This window comes from Epinephelus lanceolatus, chromosome 6 (genome assembly GCF_041903045.1).
Source record: "Epinephelus lanceolatus isolate andai-2023 chromosome 6, ASM4190304v1, whole genome shotgun sequence".
NCBI lineage: Eukaryota > Metazoa > Chordata > Actinopteri > Perciformes > Serranidae > Epinephelus > Epinephelus lanceolatus.
Window position 1 is genome coordinate 10273227 of NC_135739.1, and position 20013 is coordinate 10293239.

Consider the following 20013-nt stretch of genomic DNA (forward strand, 5'->3'; position numbering starts at 1 on the left):
CAAAATCTTTACATTCTGTGGCTTTTGGAATTTCCGGACTTAAAGAGAGCAACTCAACAGGCGTCCTTCAAGCTAACAACTAACCTTTTACCCCAGCCCCCCCATATTGACTTTCCATCACTGCTGGCGGATGATATTAAATACTGTAAGTTGAGGGTTTCTGACAAGGCAGATGATCCAACACAAATGAAATGAGGCTGATATGAAGTTGGACAACACAAGTGACCCCAGGGCACACCTCCCTGCATCCCCCACTGGGTTTGAATCTTGGTGAATGCAGATGAACGGGCTGCTCCCGAACCCCCACCAAGCTGCTGTCGGAGAACATGGCTTTTGCAGGCATCTATGATTGATGAGTGAGATGCCCTTGAAACAGCAGGACATACATTTTTCTCCATTGCCTTGTTTAATAAAGAAAGGCACTTCTGCTTGGGTACTTTTAGCACTGCTTAGTACTGCAGTGTGCAGGGTGAACTGATGGCTGATGCAGTCCACCTATGGTATCTCAGCAAAGTCATGTCATTTAACCCCTGAATAATAATACTGCTACACTTTTTCTGTCGTCACCAACCAAGCCTTTACTTGGTCTGGTTCTGGTCAAGGAGTGTCAATGATTCATTTGTATCTGATTGATCCCTGGTAAAGAATTATGGTAAATTGTCGGTGAAGATTCTCAGTCATCCAGGTCATGGTCATCGTTGCCTACGATATTAGCACTTACAATGATGGTAAATATTTTCTAAGTTTTACATCCTTTAAACTCTAAATGGTAAAGCTTTACTTTACTGATGCTGGACCACTTTGTGCAAATGGTCCTTGGTTGGTCTTAAGCATCGACCACATTTTAGTTACACCAACAGCCAGTTCTTGTTTCATGCCTGTGCTGACAACTTTTTTGTGCTTTGATATTATAGGTCCAGACAGCACATGTCAGCACCCATCAGTAAAGACATACAGTGGTAGCACAGCCAGTAAAGTCTTTATGCACACATGCTCGGTTGTCTCACTTTACACAGTGGCTCCTGTGTTCCTCTGGGATTTAGCCTTGTCATCCATCTCTTCAAAGCCCTCTGATTTATGTCTGCATTTGGAGGTAGAGAGAAATGTGCCCACTTCAATCTCCTCTGCTTGCCTGTGGCTCCGTATGCCGCTCGTAATTGGTCAAGTATGTTTTTCAACCAATGTTGATGGTTTACCAACAGGTGCCGAATTCATCTGTCAGGGCTGATGAATAATAACCAGGCTCACTGTCAGTAACAGTGCTTTACTTAGCCTACATCTCATTGTGCATAATATATCAGCCATTGTGTCTTTATCAATCAGGGATGTTTAATTTAACAAATAAATGTAGACATTCAGGATACGTTTTAATATCTTGGTGATCTTTTAACTTTTTCAAATCTTTCCAATACTTTTCAATTTTTTGTGTTTATTGCCACCCAGCAAATGTTGGTATGCTAACACTAGGTCTGGATATTCATTCATTGAGTAGGTCTTTGGTTTTCAATTTTGGGGGCCCCTTGCCTAGCTCTGTGTCTCTCTCTGCACACTGGAGACAGTTGACATGTCTGCCCGCACACAAAGAGTGACAGGGCTAACTGATAGCAGCAGCAGGTTTCCTGGTTATTTATGGGTTTTGGACCATCTAACGCCTTAGTTTTGGATGTTAGCTGCCTCTGCTGTGTTAGCTTGATCTAACTGGGCAGAGGTTGAACAGTTTGCGATGAGGAGAGCGGCACTGGAGATGGTACTTCAGTGCTGCATCTAACCTGTGTAACAGAAACACTGAAGTTTATAAGTATACCTCTCAAATCCGAAAGTTGGCGGAGCAAGTATGTTTCTGTGTGTCATTTTCACAGCTTTGTAAGACATTGTCTCGGGTTCGGACCCTACTATTATGAGCATTTCCTGACCCTTTCTACCCTGGTTGGGTTGATTGCTTGGTTGATTGCTATTGAAGCTCCGGAGCTCCAAAAACGTCTTTTGGGGCAGCCCTAATACACTAAATTAAGAAGTGGTGATTAGGGATGAGCAGCACAAGCAAAAACACTATTCGAAAATCGTGGCAACTATTTGACAATTTTTCGAATAATCCATTCATCATTAAATGCCCGAACATACTCGGGCAGAACGTACACGGAACGGACTCCACGGAGGTCCGCATGGACTCAAAGCGGACGTCCGCAAGCCCTGTGCGCGAAAAGCTCCGCGCACCAGTGACTGCTCCGCATGTATTTTTCACATCGCAGGGATTTTTCACGGACATTTTTACAGGAAACTACAACGTGGAAGTGCACTCGACTATGAAAGCCCGAATGACTGCGGACATTCCTCTCGGAGTAGTAGTCTCTGCATGTTTCTCCTGTTTGTAGAAGAGCATCAAACTAGCTGGTAGCCCATCTCACACCACTGTAGCAATCCTATACTGCCCTCGTGCGGTTAGGAGCTGAATTGCATGTCAAATAAAGGGGGGAAATAAGACGGCGAATAGTAATAGTCGCATTAAAAAATCGATTTTTCAAAAATAAAACGACTATTTGAAATTCAAAAATCGTGACCCATCCCTAGTGGTGATATGGTAAATATACCTGTTAAAAGGTTAGCACTGTCAGTGTGAGCATGTTAGCATGCTGACATTAGCATTTAGCTTGAGTCTAGCCTCACAGAGCTTCTACCATGGATGTAGACGCTAAAGGTGCGGACAAACTTCCCGAGTCAGAGAATACAGTACAGTGGTGCAACTATCTTTTTCTTCTTGGCAGACTAGCTGGAGGTGCACACGCCACCAACTGGACTGGAGTGTGGAACAAGAGGTTATATTTTGTAACTAGAGCATGTGCAGTTGGTGTGCTTGCTATGCTTACAGACTCAAGGTCTCGGATGTCCACATAGGGGTCCGTGCAAACCCTCGCAGTCTTGGGTGGATGACAACATCTACATCACGTGGACCAAAGCAGACCCTCGCAGGAAAGAACATTCATGTTTTTCCTTTATCGTACCCTCTCCCAAACCTACACGCTTTAATGGCATTTTGTTTTCCTTTGTATTCAGTGCCTGACTGTAGCTGAAGTTTTTACATCCACAGGGATGTATAGTTATTGTCTGAACACCTGTTAACATACTTACACAGTGGGAAAAAAAAAGCTTTGCCTGTGTATCCGCACTTGTCTTTGCTCCACTTCTCCCGCACAGATAAAATATAATCCAGTCAAACTGTGGTTTAGCTGTTTTTTCAATTATATGCCAGCTGACAAGATCATGGTTAACGACCAATGAAGTGTGTTTGGGCGATATTGAGCTCCAGACGGGTTTGCAGGATATCTGTCTTCAGATTTCACACTTTGATGGGAGAGTTTACAACTTCCCTAATGGAGCTCAGGCTCACCCTCACCCTCCCCCCTTTTTCCCATTCCAGTTTCCTCCTCTTATGCCTCCAATTCTACAGTCCAGAGATAAATCCTTTTCATAGGCAGGCCAATAAAGTGGACCTACACCACCCTTATGAAAAGCTTTACTCACTTCCTGTAGTAGTGGCTCAAGGTTCAGGGGTGAGTGGGCTGCGCTAATGTCAACACTGCAGAGCTAGTGATTCTTTAGCCCAAAGCCCCTTAGGAAAACAACAGCGGGCAGAATATTACGTTCCCTAAACTGGTTTGCATAGTTCATCGACCATGGGAATCATGCCCTGCAGTAAAAAAGAAAGGAGACCAGAGGATTCATATAGTCCTGTAGTTCATATGGGAACAGAGATATCTTAGGTGAAGAGGAGATATATAGAAACAAAGAGGCCCCTTTGTGTTTATTACAATTAAACTGACCTTATTAGGCTGTATCTTTGCATTATTGGCCAGCTGTATTGAAAAGGCATTAAGTTCCATAATTGCCTTTCTCTGCTCCATTGTTTTTTTCCAGACAGGGAATCATGACATTGCTTTATGTGTTGACGTGTGTGAGGTTATCGTCACTGCTTTGACTTTCTGGAATACTGGGAGGGTACTGGGAACGAGACATGTGAGGATGTGTATACACACACGGGGGAGGTTCTGTTTGTTTATCTTCGGAAATGGCTTTGTGGGAATATCAGATTTGTCCCTAACTGGCACCCAGACTGACATCACTTCCTGTACCCAAATCTTGGCTCGGTGCCGCAGTGTGGAAGGCAACTACTGTACGTGCACTCTTGGGAGGTGTTTATAGCTGGTAAAATAGGAGAAGACTGTACTGACAAATGCATGTTGCAGCCTGGCAATTTCAGTTTGAAATTTAAAGCTAGTTTTAACATAACAGTTTTATGTCCTGAATAAAGTAAGTTTAAACTTGGAGTTTGACCAGAGCTTTGAAACTGACAGAAGCTTTCATGATACAATATGAATGAGCACTTATTTTTTTAAGGAAAACGCCAAACATCCCCTAGTTCCAAGTTTTTTGTTGTGACAGTTTTATGCCTTTCTTTGTCTTTTTTGATATTAAATTAAATATTTCTCGGTGTTTGACTATTGGCGTGCAAAACAAGTCATTTGAACACCCAGGCCTGTAAAACAAAACTTGACCTGCAAAATGACCATTTGTATATAGATTACTTTGTAACACTTTTCTTCAAGGTATCTACATAAGAATGACATGACAGTGTCATTTGTTTGGGATGTCCTGGGATGTGCTTATAATGACAACTTGACATTAACATAAAGACATCTTCTGGTAATGTCATCCTGGTTAATGTCAAGTTGTCATTAAAAGGACATCCCAAACAAATTTAATGTCAACTTGTTATGACAAAGACAACTTCTGGTAATGTCACTTTGATTAATGTCAACTTGACATTACAAAAGCTGAATGACACTTAATGACAGCAGTCATAAATGTTTATGACATGTACATAATGTCCATGACAGGTTCATGACCGTGTCATGTCATAGTTATAACAGTGTCATGTCACTCTTATGCAGATACCTTCAAGTAAAGTGTTACCAATTACTTACCGCATGTTACACTGAATTCGTGAAGAAAACATTGGTTTTTTTTTAATCCAAAAAACACAAACAGCAGAACTACATCAAAACATCTTAAGTCTAACGTTTTCGCATAAAAGCATTTGTCTGGGAGGTACTGAGCATACGACTAAATAAATGAGCACAGATTATACTGCACGAGTTGTGCGAGAGTTTGTCAATGGTTGGTTTGATATAGTTGTGTTGTTGTCAAACGTGTTTCCTATTTATTTCCATTCATGAAGAATGTTTGCCTTTTTGGATTCTCCATTTACTGTTGAGGTGAGAAAAACATTTTCGTTGTGAATTCAGGGTAATACGTGGTGAGTAGTTGTCACACAAATAGTCATTTTGCGGGTGAAGTATTCCTTTAAGAGATGGTAATTAGGCATTTTTCTGTTTTTATGAAATCCTATAGCTCCATTGAGCATTATTTTTAGTAGCTGAACTTAACTATTATTGCAGTAATTAGATCTACAGTACAGGCCAAAAGTTTGGACACACCTTCTCATTCAATGCGTTTTCTTTATTTTCATGACTATTTACATTGTAGATTCTCACTGAAGGCATCAAAACTATGAATGAACACATGTGGAGTTATGTACTTAACAAAAAAAGGTGAAATAACTGAAAACATGTTTTATATTCTAGTTTCTTCAAAATAGCCACCCTTTGCTCTGATTACTGCTTTGCACACTCTTGGCATTCTCTCCATGAGCTTCAAGAGGTAGTCACCTGAAATGGTTTCCACTTCACAGGTGTGCCTTATCAGGGTTAATTAGTGGAATTTCTTGCTTTATCAATGGGGTTGGGACCATCAGTTGTGTTGTGCAGAAGTCAGGTTAATACACAGCCGACAGCCCTATTGGACAACTGTTAAAATTCATATTATGGCAAGAACCAATCAGCTAACTAAAGAAAAACGAGTGGCCATCATTACTTTAAGAAATGAAGGTCAGTCAGTCCGGAAAATTGCAAAAACTTTAAATGTGTCCCCAAGTGGAGTCGCAAAAACCATCAAGCGCTACAACGAAACTGGCACACATGAGGACCGACCCAGGAAAGGAAGACCAAGAGTCACCTCTGCTTCTGAGGATAAGTTCATCCGAGTCACCAGCCTCAGAAATCGCAAGTTAACAGCAGCTCAGATCAGAGACCAGATGAATGCCACACAGAGTTCTAGCAGCAGACCCATCTCTAGAACAACTGTTAAGAGGAGACTGCGCCAATCAGGCCTTCATGGTCAAATAGCTGCTAGGAAACCACTGCTAAGGAGAGGCAACAAGCAGAAGAGATTTGTTTGGGCCAAGAAACACAAGGAATGGACATTAGACCAGTGGAAATCTGTGCTTTGGTCTGATGAGTCCAAATTTGAGATCTTGGGTTCCAACCGCCGTGTCTTTGTGAGACGCAGAAAAGGTGAACGGATGGATTCCACATGCCTGGTTCCCACTGTGAAGCATGGAGGAGGAGGTGTGATGGTGTGGGGGTGTTTTGCTGGTGACACTGTTGGGGATTTATTCAAAATTGAAGGCACACTGAACCAGCATGGCTACCACAGCATCCTGCAGCGACATGCCATCCCATCCGGTTTGCGTTTAGTTGGATGATCATTTATTTTTCAACAGGACAATGACCCCAAACACACCTCCAGGCTGTGTAAGGGCTATTTGACCAAGAAGGAGAGTGATGGAGTGCTGCGGCAGATGACCTGGCCTCCACAGTCACCGGACCTGAACCCAATCGAGATGGTTTGGGGTGAGCTGGACCGCAGAGTGAAGGCAAAGGGGCCAACAAGTGCTAAACACCTCTGGGAACTCCTTCAAGACTGTTGGAAAACCATTTCAGGTGACTACCTCTTGAAGCTCATGGAGAGAATGCCAAGAGTGTGCAAAGCAGTAATCAGAGCAAAGGGTGGCTATTTTGAAGAAACTAGAATATAAAACATGTTTTCAGTTATTTCACCTTTTTTTGTTAAGTACATAACTCCACATGTGTTCATTCATAGTTTTGATGCCTTCAGTGAGAATCTACAATGTAAATAGTCATGAAAATAAAGAAAACGCATTGAATGAGAAGGTGTGTCCAAACTTTTGGCCTGTACTGTATATCAGTGGCTTAGGAGTAGATATACAAAGAGGATAAGAGAAATCTTTGGCACAATCTTTTTTCAGTTATCTCAAAATTGAAAAGAGAACTCAACTTCATGTCAGGAAGTTGCTGTTTAGTAACAATGCATGCATTATTAGTTTTAATTTTTGTCATCTTCTCAGGAAGATAATTGTGATTCAATCCGTTATGTTGGTGGAGTAATCTCAGATCTTGCGTGACTAATATAAAATGTGTGATAATATGATGTCAGCCGACATGAGAGTGAAGCATTCACTTCACAGTGTTAGTGCTCATGTGGATATATTCAATAAAACTACAGACTCAGAACACTTTGGAGCATTACAAATTTATTACAGCATTATTTCTGTTCCAGCTCCAGACCCTCTTTCTTTTACTGAAGTCATGCTCAGATTCCCCCAAAATACCATGGATCCTCTATAATTGTGATCTCATCTGATTTCACTGATGTTTTTGCAATAGTTTTTAAGTATGCGGCTGGTTTTGTTCCTTTAAAATAACTTGTTCAGGCGGATCGTTTTCAAGAACTGCAAGACAACCAGTAGTCTGCGTAATGTCAGTTTACATAGCGATTGGTTTCTTCCCTTTAAATACCATGTGGTTGCACTTTGAAAAGCTTGTAGTCTGCTGAAAGGTGTGAAAATGAAAGCAGGACTTTCGTTTTATCACTCGCTATAATAGTCTGGGATACAACAAATCTGAAAGAGATATTAGCACTTAAATCATAAAAGAGGTTACAGTCCAAAAGGAGCCTGCCAAAGAATGTGAAAAGTGTCTAGTGACATCACTGTCTGGACCTCACACTGTTTAAATATATCAAAAGTGAGTATTTTTACAGTCTGTCCCTTCTTAATCTGGATTGACTTTGTTCACTTCCTGTTTTACTTCTAACACAATCACAGTTGAGCGTTTTAGGCAATGTAAAACAATAAAAGAATACACGTAATAAAATAAATCCCTCATGCACGTGGTCTTGTAATGCCATATCCAGTGTTGCTCTTAGAGTCAGTCTGTGTATACTCAGTGCTAATCCCCCGAAAAGGTGTAACAGAAGAAATAAACATTTAACTGTGGGTGGTTAGAAGAAAAAGAGGTGGATTAAGGTGCACGTTAGTCACAAGTGTTAAGTATTTCATGTTCGTGTCCTTTACTGCTTGTATAGAATTAGTCATGCTGTGGTGAACGCTGGTCATGAACTAGGCAGGCAGTTGGATAACCAATAAAAAAAAAGTGAAAATCCATCATCTAATAGAAACCATTGTGCACAGAAACCTGCACATTGAGTCTGATGCGTTTTATCGCTCAGTTTGCTTCAGACATTCGCAATATGAGACAAAATGGAAGGACACTTTTGCTCCCTTGCTTTTCCCCACTGGAGGCACCTATCTGGCCGTCGCCACTCTCTTCTTGCATCTTTCATTTGACACTGCGGCTACCTAAAGTGGCCGAGTTGTCCTCCCTCTCTGTCTCCACATTGTGTCCATTCTGCCTGCTTGCAGTCTTTATCCTACATTTACTCCTCGTCATCATCATCCACCTGAATATTAGTTCAGTCAGGAGAGATGAGATGAAGAGGATACTGAGGATCTGGCTGTGAAGAGGAATGAGCTCTTGATGAGCTCGTCCTGGGTTCTGGATAAGGTGATTGAAGGTGAATGGGACTGAGAAGGGTGCGACGATTCCGCCTAAGATGGCAGCTGACAGGAGCCAAGAGGAGATCAGATTTAAAGTTTGGCAGCAGCAACATGAACGACTGAGGGAGATCATGGCAAAGTTTGATTGGCTAACCGGGAGAGGGAGCACCTATAGTCAGCTGATTGGTGGAAATGATGGGATAGAGAGAGAATTGTGAGTGGATATAGCATAAAGAAAATCTTCCTGATTTAACTTACGCTGAGCTTCATTATCTGACCTCACTTTCTCACTTCCACCGAGATGATTTCAGCCGCTTCCAGTATTTGAAATTCAATCGAGTCTTCAACTCTCTTCAGGATTTTCACTTCAACTGATACTCCAACTGTATTTCACCTAAACTGAAACTTCAGCTCCTTTCAGCACCTCACTTCAGTAACTGTAGTCTGCTACTTCTTTTGTTTTCAGGATTTAAACTATTTCAAATGTTTAGCCTTTTCTAGTACAATTGTTCCTGATGTTATATCCACACCAAGCTGCTATATAATACTTCATACTAGCATTTAGTAGCCATCTATGTCACACAATAAGCCAAATAAAATGTGCAACTGTTTTATAGTATGGTCCTTTGTTGACAGGATTCAGTTCTTACTTTTTTCCCAGAAACTGAGTATGGTTGAGCAGCTATTACCCATTTTTAATACCAGTATGTTTCAGCTTTATATGCTGATCATAACCAGTAAAGTGAAGACTATTTAGCTGAAGTGGTTCTGGCAAACTGTAATGGAAACTGGAAAGTGAAAGTGATGATGAAAGTCATTTTTTCCACCCAGAAATCTCCCTCTAACTTCTCACTTTCAGAGCGAAAACCACAAACTCCTCTTACACCGTTAGATGTGGTTTTTACACCTGTGACATTTGTCAGAGAGTTATTGAAATGCTGCCTGGTTGCTGACTCCACTGATGACAGTCTTCACTCTATTACAAGAGCTCATTTATTGTTTAACGCACATTTTGATTAGATTGTGGACATGAGGAGGTATCCTGAGCTGATCTGCAGGAGTCTGGAAGGCAGCCGATAACAAACATCTTTTCATAGACCCTGTTGGCTAAATAAAGATCAATTTCTGATCCACTGAGCTCTGACATCTCGTAATCCACAGTGTTGTGTGCATGTAAACCACAGAGCACACAAACTGTTGGGTGGTGCCCGCTCTACCTTAGATCGTTTCAAACCTTTTTTTTTTCTTTCAGATCTTGAAACAGCATCAAAAATCCCAGCATGCAAAGCTGAAAGGGCATATTTGAATATGTGAGAGAAGTGTGTTGAATCTCAACAAGGCAAGGCACTTTTAAAATAACAAAATGTAAAGGTTAAGTGTGTAGGATTTAGGGGCAGGAATGGAATATGATATAAAAAGTATGTTTTCTTTAGTGTGTGATGACATGAAAATAAGAGCTGTGGTGTTTTTGTTAGCTGAGTATGAGCTGTTTTTATGTACATAGGGAGCAGGTCCTTGTCTACAGAGGTCACAGTGTTGCGCTGCCATATTTCTACAGTAGCCAAGAACAAGCAAACTGCTTTATTCAGAGTTTTTACCTCTTTTAATCACTTTGTCCGTTTGTTTTGGAGAGGAAGAGACCTCTGCACATAATTCGACAATGAACACTGAAGGAATTTTAATTGGGAGAAGTTTCATCTGGTTGCAACTTGCAACCCTGACCACTAGACGCCACTTAATCCCCCCAAAATCTTACACACCGCTCTTTTTACCTTTCACAACTTTGCAAAACATCACAAATATAGAACCAGATATTTACCGACATTCAGACTCATAACATTCTTTTTCCATACCATTCAAATCATAAGTCTTTTTTTTTTGTGAACGTGACTTGACCTCACAGCTGGTCGGCAAGGAGGGATAATGAGATGTTGATGTTGAGTCTGTTGGGCCGGATCAGGATCTGGCTGTCTTGTCCATGTTAGCTTTTTCTAAAGTCTCGCTGTTGCTGATTTAGCCTGACACAGAGAACGAGGCCCCCTTACTCGGACGTTAACAAAATGAATTGTCAGGATTCAAAGTTAAGAGATTGTAAAGTAGAGTTTTCCAGCCTTTTGTTGTCGTTCAGCTGCAGGCGCAGTGTGCGCTGGTTGGCTGGATTGAGATTGATGTGCAGTGTAATGACGGTCTCGAAACATTCATCTTTATGTAACGTACAGTATCTCATATATCATGGATCAGATTTTGCCCAATTCCTGGGGAAATGAAGCATCTCACCACTTTTATTCCAGTGTTTTCAAAATGAATGCTAAGCCTCAAAAGTGCACTGTAATTACCCTGCACCTCCTTTGATAATAGATCATTTTCATGTAATTTGCTGAGGTTTGGGGATATTAGTTTGTAGCTTACCACAATACAGTTTTACAGTAAGTTTACCACAATAATTCAGTACTCAGGAACAAAAAGTGGTAAGCTTTAGGCTACAAAAGGGTCTAAATGGACACAGCAGATTTTCTTTCTACATGTTTCAGTGTAGGATATAGTTATAAGGTTACACTCTCCTCCTCTCATCCTTCATACAGTTGGTACTCTCATCTCTGTAAAGACATACAATAAATTTTTGAGATTACTGTTACAGCTGGAGTCTCAGATTTACCATCAGATGTTGCTGTATCTGTTGGGTTAAGGGGGTATTTGTGGTGTAGTCTGCAGAGTGTCTGGGACCAGGCTGGACTTGTTTTTCGGGCAGATTGAACAACAGCTTCTCTCATTCCTCCGCTGTGGGCGTTTGGCCTGGCCAGCTAAAAGGCACTCATAGCAGCTGGACAGGACATACTCTGTGCTCCATCGATGACCGAGGAAAAATGGCGGGAGAGGAGGGCAGACAGAAGCGGGGGTGAGAGGCAGACGGACCAGGTGACAGAAGACACAAAGCTGTGGCAGAGCCAAACATTTTTTCCCTTAAACTCTTTTCTGTCCATCTAGGTTGGAGGTTGATGGGGATAGCATATGTGATAGGATTAGAAATCAGTTAGTTTCATCTTGATAGAACAACTGAATGGCTGATGAAGGCCTTTATCATCTTAAAGGTTTATTATAAATGTATAAAGGTCATGTTTAAGGTTCATAGATTTATTATGGATCATCATAGTGTAACAACTGTGTGTCCTTACAGCTCAGGATGGAGTCATTTCTGGTGAAAGATTCTTCTATCAACCCAATCTCGTAAAGTAAAAATAAAGGGATCGTTTGAAAGCATTAATTGATTCTGAATGATTATTTGGCAAGATTATTTGCTCTCATGTTGTTTACCATCATGCACATTTTGTCACTTTCTCCCCACATTCCCCCCCTGTCTTCATGTATGCCAGCGAGCTGGAATCATGTTTAGAGTTTGAATCTGACATGTTTGAAAAACACCTGGAAAGTGGGGCAAGAATCTTTTTTTTTTTTCTTTTTTTTATGGGTTCTTGAAAGTCATGGAAAAGTTTTGAAATTTTGTCCATGAAGATGTGTGGGAGCCCTGTCTATGGAGCAGCTCTAGACTGTATGCCCTATGACATCACAGGTTTGAGACTTCCTTCTGTGGTTTCTGGCTTTGAGAGAGAGTAGCTCATGTTCACAAATATTGATCGAACTTTCCAAGGCCATGGAAATAACATATTGGAATTATTAATTTAGGTAGTTCTCCCCTCTAATGGCTGCAACTGCTTTTTAGTTGTAAATGTAAGGTTATATTTAAAAGGGATTATACCACATCAAACATATCTAGGATTTGAGGACATGTGGGGTGTAGCCTAGACTTCTGTTCCTGGCACTTAATTGTATTTTTTTATGCAATCTGGCAATTTATTTACACTCGAAGTACCAAAATAAAAACCCAGTGTGAATCAGTTTATTTTCATTGTGAATTAGAAAACAATCGGCAGGCCACCGGACACCCTGTGGTGGGGCAGTTTTGGCCTTGGGGCTGTAAGTTGAGTATCACTGCTCTAGAGGCTGCAGCCTTCACCACACAATCCTGAAGTTGTGGATGATTTAAATGAAGGCCTTTCCTTTTCTTACTGAATTACAAGTAGTTAAAGCTGCTATAATCAATATTTTTGTATTACCCATGAATCAGATTACTATGTGTAATATGAAGGGGGTTTCTCATAGTAGTAAACCCACACAATATTATCATACAGCCTTATAGTTCTATCTGTTTTCATCCATGTATCCGGGGAAGGGTTTCAGGGCAGCAGGCTGAGCAAAGTACTGCAGACGTTCCTCTCCTCAGCAAAACCTACAGCTCCTGCTGGGGATTGCAAGGCGTTCCCTGCTCAGATGGGATATATAATCCCTCCAGCGTGTTCTGGGTCTACCCTGGGGTCTCCTACCAGTTAGATGTGCCCAAAAAACCTTTAACAGGAGGTGCCCTGGAGGCATTCTGATCAGGTGCCCGAACCACTTCAGCTGGCCTCTTTTGGCTTGAAGGAGCAGCGGCTCTAATCAGAGTTCCTTTGAGATGTCCAGGCTCCTCACCCTATCTCAGAGGCTGAGCCCAGACACCCTACTAAGGAAGCTAATTTCAACCGCGTCCATTCACAATCTGATTCTTTCAGTCACTACCCAAAGCTCATGACTAGAGGTGAGGGTTGGGACATAGATGGGTCAGTAAATTAAGAGCTTTGCCCTCTGGCTCAGTTCCTTCTTCGCCACGATGGTTTGGTGCAGTGCCCACTGTGATGGCGTTAAAAGGCTTGTCTATTTCATGCTCCATTTTACTGTCACTCATAAACAAGACCTCGAGATACTTGAACTCTTTCGCTTTGGGCAGTAACTCCCTAACTCAGAGGGGGCAATCCAGCTCGATTGAGCTTTTCATTGTCTTTCAGCATGTTGTTTTAGTTTAACCACCTGTGACTTAACTATTCTGGTTCAGTCTCGTGGGTGTCATTAGTGTAGTTACCACATGCATCAGACAGCTGTTGTCAAGGTACAAACTCTGATGAACACACTGCTACCCGACCCAGCACGAAAAGGCAGAGAACGCGAGTGACTAGCTGATGAACCTACTTCTGTAGGAGTTGGTGGAGACCAAACCAGAGCAAAAAGGAAAGTGAATATTGGACTTGTATTCCTCAGATGGCCAGAAATCCAAAATGAATGCAAGTGTTGCTCTGCATGTGCTGGATGTATAAATACTGTTTGCTAAAACGTTAGCAATATAGACTCAAAGGTTTCTTAAAGGTCCGTGTTGACTTTGAGCTTGATTTTGCTGCCCCTGGCTGGCAGAAAGATCAGTTGATGTGGGTTTAATCTACAAACTGTCATCAGAGCGGCACCAGAGAAATGAACACAACATCATTTAAATCAAAGGGGTTGTTTTCTTTCCTTCATGTCAGCAACAAAGTTGTCGTCAGGGAGGTCACCAAAATCATCATGAATCATCTTCTGGTGAGAATGACTATCTATGAAACTGTCATAAAAGTCTAGTCTAGTCTTCGGCTCAGCAGAAACATTACCACGAAACTTTGAGTGCCCTACTTTTATATCCACGTGGGGCCCTTCTGTCCCACATGCCTCCATTTGTATTTTTATGCAGTTTGAAAAATCAGATCATTGCCCAATGTGTATTGTAATCTTTTGGCAGTCTCCCAGAAAGAGCTCCATTTTTCTTTGTTTGTCTGGCAGTTGTTTGTTATTCTCCATGTGTGAGGGGAAAAAGTGAGTTGGAGTGCCCTCAGACGTGTTTGTGGGAGTAAGGCTTGATGACATGGTTAGGCTTCGGTCCTTTGGGAGGAAGAGCGAGGAGGGGGTTAGGCGGGGGTTGAAACACTGATGCACCACAGGTTTTTGCCATTAAGCCTCGTTCTTTTATCAGCACAGTTGCCATGTTCTAATATATGTATGCTCCCAATAAGATAATGTATCTGGGCTCGGAGTGATTCACAGGCAACAAGAGAAAGCACAAAGTCCAGGTTGAGACATCTGTCAAGGGCCCGGGGTTTGTCTCAAGAGACAAATATGGTTACAATAAAGCCCCTGTTTTTTTCTCACAACAAGAGGAGGGGAGCCATGCCATATATAATCTCTGGGTTTATGCTGACGTAACATAGGCTTATTGGACAGCACGGAAACAGAAAACAATAGCTATGTGTTCTGACTAGAAAAAAAAAAAAAGTTTTCCCCCTAGCTGTACCCCGCTGCTGAGGCACTATGTTTTTGCAGTCAGTCGGGGGGAGAATTTAACATTGTTATCCAACTGTCTTTCACTTAGACTTTAATGATTTCCAAATGCTCCATCTGATTGCTATTGGCAACCTTTGCGTGTTTAGCGTGATGTGTTTGAAATGTGAGCGGCCCTTGGCTGGCACAAGGCTGTGGGGTAAAACACAAGGTCTGACCCCATGGAATAAACCTGGCCACTGATGCTCTCATAGTATACATGACACTAATGGAAAAGAGCTGTTTGGTACCTCACTCAAACCTTGACGCTGTGCTTTTGTGCCACCCTGACTTCATGTGAAACGGTTGTATTTCTGTGTTAAGTTACGCCCTAAATATATTTAAGTGGGTCACACAGATGTAAAACATAAAGGAAGTTTACACTATTAGAAGATCTCAGGCTGTGGTGAAGTTTGTTAACCACCTGAAAGCTTGTGGCTGAAAAGGAAGTTCCATATCATGCAAGAGCAAACGCGGATGCTAAGTGCGATCCTGTAAACATGAGTGAATCTTTGTTTAGGTCAAGTAGCCCAGACGTTCACAGATCACTACGCTGTTCATTACAGCTGACTGTGCAGTAGACAAAACACAGATAGAGACCCAAGAGACTGAGCTTCAATGTCCTTACACCCTGCTGACTGCTGCTTAGCTTGATAGATTGGGGCTCAGTTAGTGTTTTTTGTCGTCGTGGCTGCTGTGATGTCTGTGACTGAAATGAGAGTGAAAGAGAGACAACAAGTGTCCCTTTTTGCAAGTAATACACTAATATGGAATCTCACGGCCCATAAAGATAACTGATTGTTTGTTATGAGTGAATTGGATATGATGACACAGGATATTACTCATACATCATAAGTGCGAAAACTAGAGGAGGCCAGGCAAACTCTCCACTTCACTCGGCAGTATAAAAAGACAATATGTATACATAAAACATAAATAGTCATGCGCATATATGGTGCAGAAATTATAAAAAATAAAACACCACACATGGATGTAAACATTGACAGTCATTGCGCGTATTGCATTAGCAGCGCTCAAACACTGCATTGATTCAACTTTGCACTTCTGGAGCATCGACATCGACACAGCAGAACCAGAGAAATTATCTTTTTTTTCTGCACACACCTCTTCCTTGTGGTGCCAAAATCACCCACAATGCAACTGTACTGCTGACAGTCTGGTTGGAGATTTGGTTGTGTCATGCAAGTAGCGGCTAATGTAGCCTTGAGCCGCTAGCCTCAAGCAGAGATAAGCAGCAGGCTACATAGGTCACTTCCTTTTAACTCCATACCCTCAGATTATTATCATTTTAAAACTTGAAGTCTTCAGCCCCAACCAACTCTGACTTAAGTGACATTCATATCAGACGCGTTTATTGGACAGTTTTGGAGTTCGTCATATACATTAGCATAAATAGGTTATGGGATATACTTTGCCTTTATCAGGATCAATTATGAGATCGCAGGCAGATTTCACGATCAGCAGGTGGATTTATTATTGGTTTAGCTTTTGAAATCATGCTAAAATCACATATCTGCTATCATAACTAATAATCATCATCATAATCCCATGGTTGGTTCCTTTTCTTTCACACTACAAACGAACCGCACCAGAGTCCATGGAAGCAGACCAAGACCCACCTTTTCGAGCAGTCTCTGTTCAGTTGTTTGGTCTGCACCAGGGTTTGATTGACAGCCTTTACGCCAACCCAAACAAACCGTACTAACCACGCAAATGGACCTGAGGTTGTTTTTTGCCAAACTAAACAGGCCAGGTGTAAGAGCACCTGAAGAGTCATCGCTTACTCATCAAATCCCAATGATCAAATCATCCAGTTATTTAGTTCACTGCTTGCCCTTGTGGAAGACACAATGGACTGTGTATTTCAGTGGATTATTACTGTAGAGACCATGCTTTGTCCAGGATATTGTCACATTTCCAAGGCAACTAGTGAAGGCCACAGCTAATGGTTGGTTACAGCCTTTACAGGACGGAGTGCACTTTGAGTGTAAAGTCTGGTTTCCTCCGACGTGATTGAATGAGGTCAAATTTGACCATTCAAGGAAAAATAAAAACGGTTGAAATTGCCTAAAGGGAATTACAATTGGAGTGCTGTGTGTTGATTATATGTCTCACACGTTACTCAGCTTATAGATGGTCAGACTGAGTGACGCTTCACTGAGGAAAAAAAAGCTTTATAGAGAGTTGCTTTTTAAAATGAGGAATTGCTGTTCTTAGACCACCATCGCCAGCAGCTCACATCAGTACAGATTATAAATGGTTAAATTCTCAGAAAGATTAAGGTGTTGCATTTCTAAGTTCTATGTGTTGAAAAGAAGACAGCTGCACCCTCTTTTCTGTTGTAACACTGACTCCTTTCTGCAGTGGACGATTATGGCCATGGGGCATATAAACAGGTCATCATCATGTGAGACGTGATATTTCACATACTGTACCATTTGATTCATACAGTATTCTTTTCTACGCCGCAGGGCCATTGTTTCGCAGCCCTTGTGAGCTGCTGCCGGTGGGGATTGGACACCCGGTGCAGGCTACACTGAAGAGCTTCACCGCCCTGTCAGGCTGTGCAAGCAGGGGCACCACCAGCCTCCCTCAGGAGGTCCACATCATCAACCTGAGAGGACATGTTCCAGAGGGACCAGACAACACCCCGGCTGAAGTGAGTCATTCTTAGTAACAAGTAGAAACTAAACTTGAGTTATTTTTTTTCTACCACCATAATTAACTCCTCAATAAACCAGTCAAGATCAGACTAAGGACCAAAATAGTATATAGCAAAGCATTTAACAGTGCTTGAAACCCACGATCGCAATCAGTATAGGCAGAGTTGTGTATTGCTTTGTCAGCATTTACAGAGCATTTACAGTATAGCCCAGTGAGAGATGATCTGTCTGCCACATCCTGTCATCTACTGGGGACTTTACTGTTCAGCCTGATAAAGAGTGCAAGCTCTGCTGCTCTCGCTATTTCCACTGCCCTTGTTTGCTCTATTTTTAACCAGTGACCCTGATAATAGCGGCCAATCCTTTTCCCTTTTTGCTTGGAGGAAGCTTCTTGGGCAAAGCTAGGTAGTAAAGGCCCACTCACACAGTGAAATTCATCTATAACATAGGCTGCACTAGAGGCTTGTTAGTGGAGGATTATTGCATGGTTAGCTGGTCAGCTACTCTGTTTGGTAAGTTAATGGCTAACACTTGCAAGGTGAAAACAAGCTGATGTTTGTTCCAAGGTTCTTTCTGTTTTCTCTAGACTGCTCTTTTCAGGATTGTACGTTATTGAATTCAATGAAGAGTTCGTAGCTGTGATTCCATTAATGTATCTTCATGTGCATTTTGAAGTGTCACATTAAAAAAGCTGCATGAAAGACGCAAAATTTGATAAAACTTCTTCAATGGCCAAAAAGGTTTTCATGCTTGCTCGAGGTGGTTTTTGCCTTTCTTGAAAAACATTTTGACATACCGGCCAAGGTGGCTGGTAGATGCATATTTTTACCGGCCAAATAATAAATTGGCTTTTTTGATTCACATATACATTTGTTCCAGCACATTTTACTGAGATATTATGGTGTTATGTTGATACAAACTTAAAGAAGAGGCCAGATCAAAATCAGAAGCAAACAGTGATCCCTTGTTGGTAGATTTTGCTGTCCACCAGCCACAGTGGCAGGTAAACAAAAAAAGTCATTTCAACCCTGGTAAGCAGTGATGCAGTGTGTATTTCTAGGGCTTTTATTGTGGCGGGTGTTAATTTTCGGACCCTGGAAACAACAATTAAAACTTGCCTATTTGAAACAAATTCCTGTAAACCTCTCCATATTTCTCTCGTAGATGGGTTTGATGGCTGAGGCAACTTGTTTGGTTACTGCTTTGCAGCCTCTACTTATTCCCCATGTAACGGTGGATTACAGCAATGTATAAAGCGAAGCCTATACTGCTAACTAGCTTTGGGCCGATGGCTGTCATTCATCAATCACTGATTCAACATTGTGAAAGTCCTCAGTTCTGACAGTTGTGCTACTATAAAGCATTACGTTAGTTGTTTGTGGGTTGAGTCGTGTTCAGGTGGTTGATGAGTGCGTATCTTTGTGTTTTCGTCTATTTGGGTGGTTCACGATAGACATCAACGCCCAACCCTACCATCAACTAGACGTAAACGTGTCTTATTCACATTTCTTTTTTGTGACATTTCAAAAATTCACTTTAAATTTGCTGGCCAGTTGAATGGAAACACACCTATCGAAGAGCAGAAAAAGCTGGCAAACTTACTGACTGTTTATTTCCAACTCAGTATCTCTAGCGGGACAATATATTTGCACTGTTAATTCAAGGGGGCATATTTGCACCATGGACTCCCGTCTCATAACTTTATAAAAACCAGGCCTCTTTTGTGGAGCAGTTAATAGGCTACTCCAACAGAAATGAACGCTCTGATTCTGTGTTCCTTGAAGGTAAGCCCTGTCAAGATGGCTTGCTAATCAAGTGGTGCAAATTAGCACACCACAGTTGAACTTGATGTTCAAAATATGCACAGATTTACTTCACCCTGTGGGCAAACTCATTGATTTTGCTAAAAACTTTTGCTGTTTTAAATGCTGGTGTTACTGAGCTTTAACACTTCTTTTTCGATGTCATTGTTTTTGTTTTTGGAGGCTCCACTAGATATGGTAAAATAAACCTGCTCCAAACCTCATGATCACATGGGCTTACCTAACATTGGACTCTCTAAAGGGTAAAGCAACAAGACAGTGATTAGTCAGTCATTTAAATGTCTGTGCTGAGTCTTTTTTCCAACCCCTTATTTGTTTTGAGCAGAACTCTTTAGTGTGCTCATTCAAGCTGTCAGCACATCTCCTGATAGTGCTTCAAACGTTGATGTCGGTTTTAAAACCACTCCCTGTCTTCAGGTGCTTTAAAACATGTCTCATGGCAGAACTCTTCAAAGTTAGCCAGAGTTTGAAGATGAATCATGGGCCCACGGCCTTTGAAAACGCTGTATCTGGCTCTTAAACTGTCCCACGTTCCCTTCCCCCT

At 41.7% G+C, this 20013-nt stretch overlaps 1 protein-coding gene across 1 annotated transcript in view; it reads left to right on the plus strand.

Annotated features, from left to right (window-relative positions):
• tgfbr3 (transforming growth factor, beta receptor III) overlaps positions 1-20013 on the plus strand; it is a 91965-nt gene that overhangs the window by 13224 nt on the left and 58728 nt on the right. Inside the window, exon 3 of the mRNA XM_033622870.2 lies at positions 17455-17642. Coding sequence (XP_033478761.1) covers positions 17455-17642 — 188 coding nt within the window. The remainder of the gene's footprint in view (positions 1-17454; positions 17643-20013) is intronic.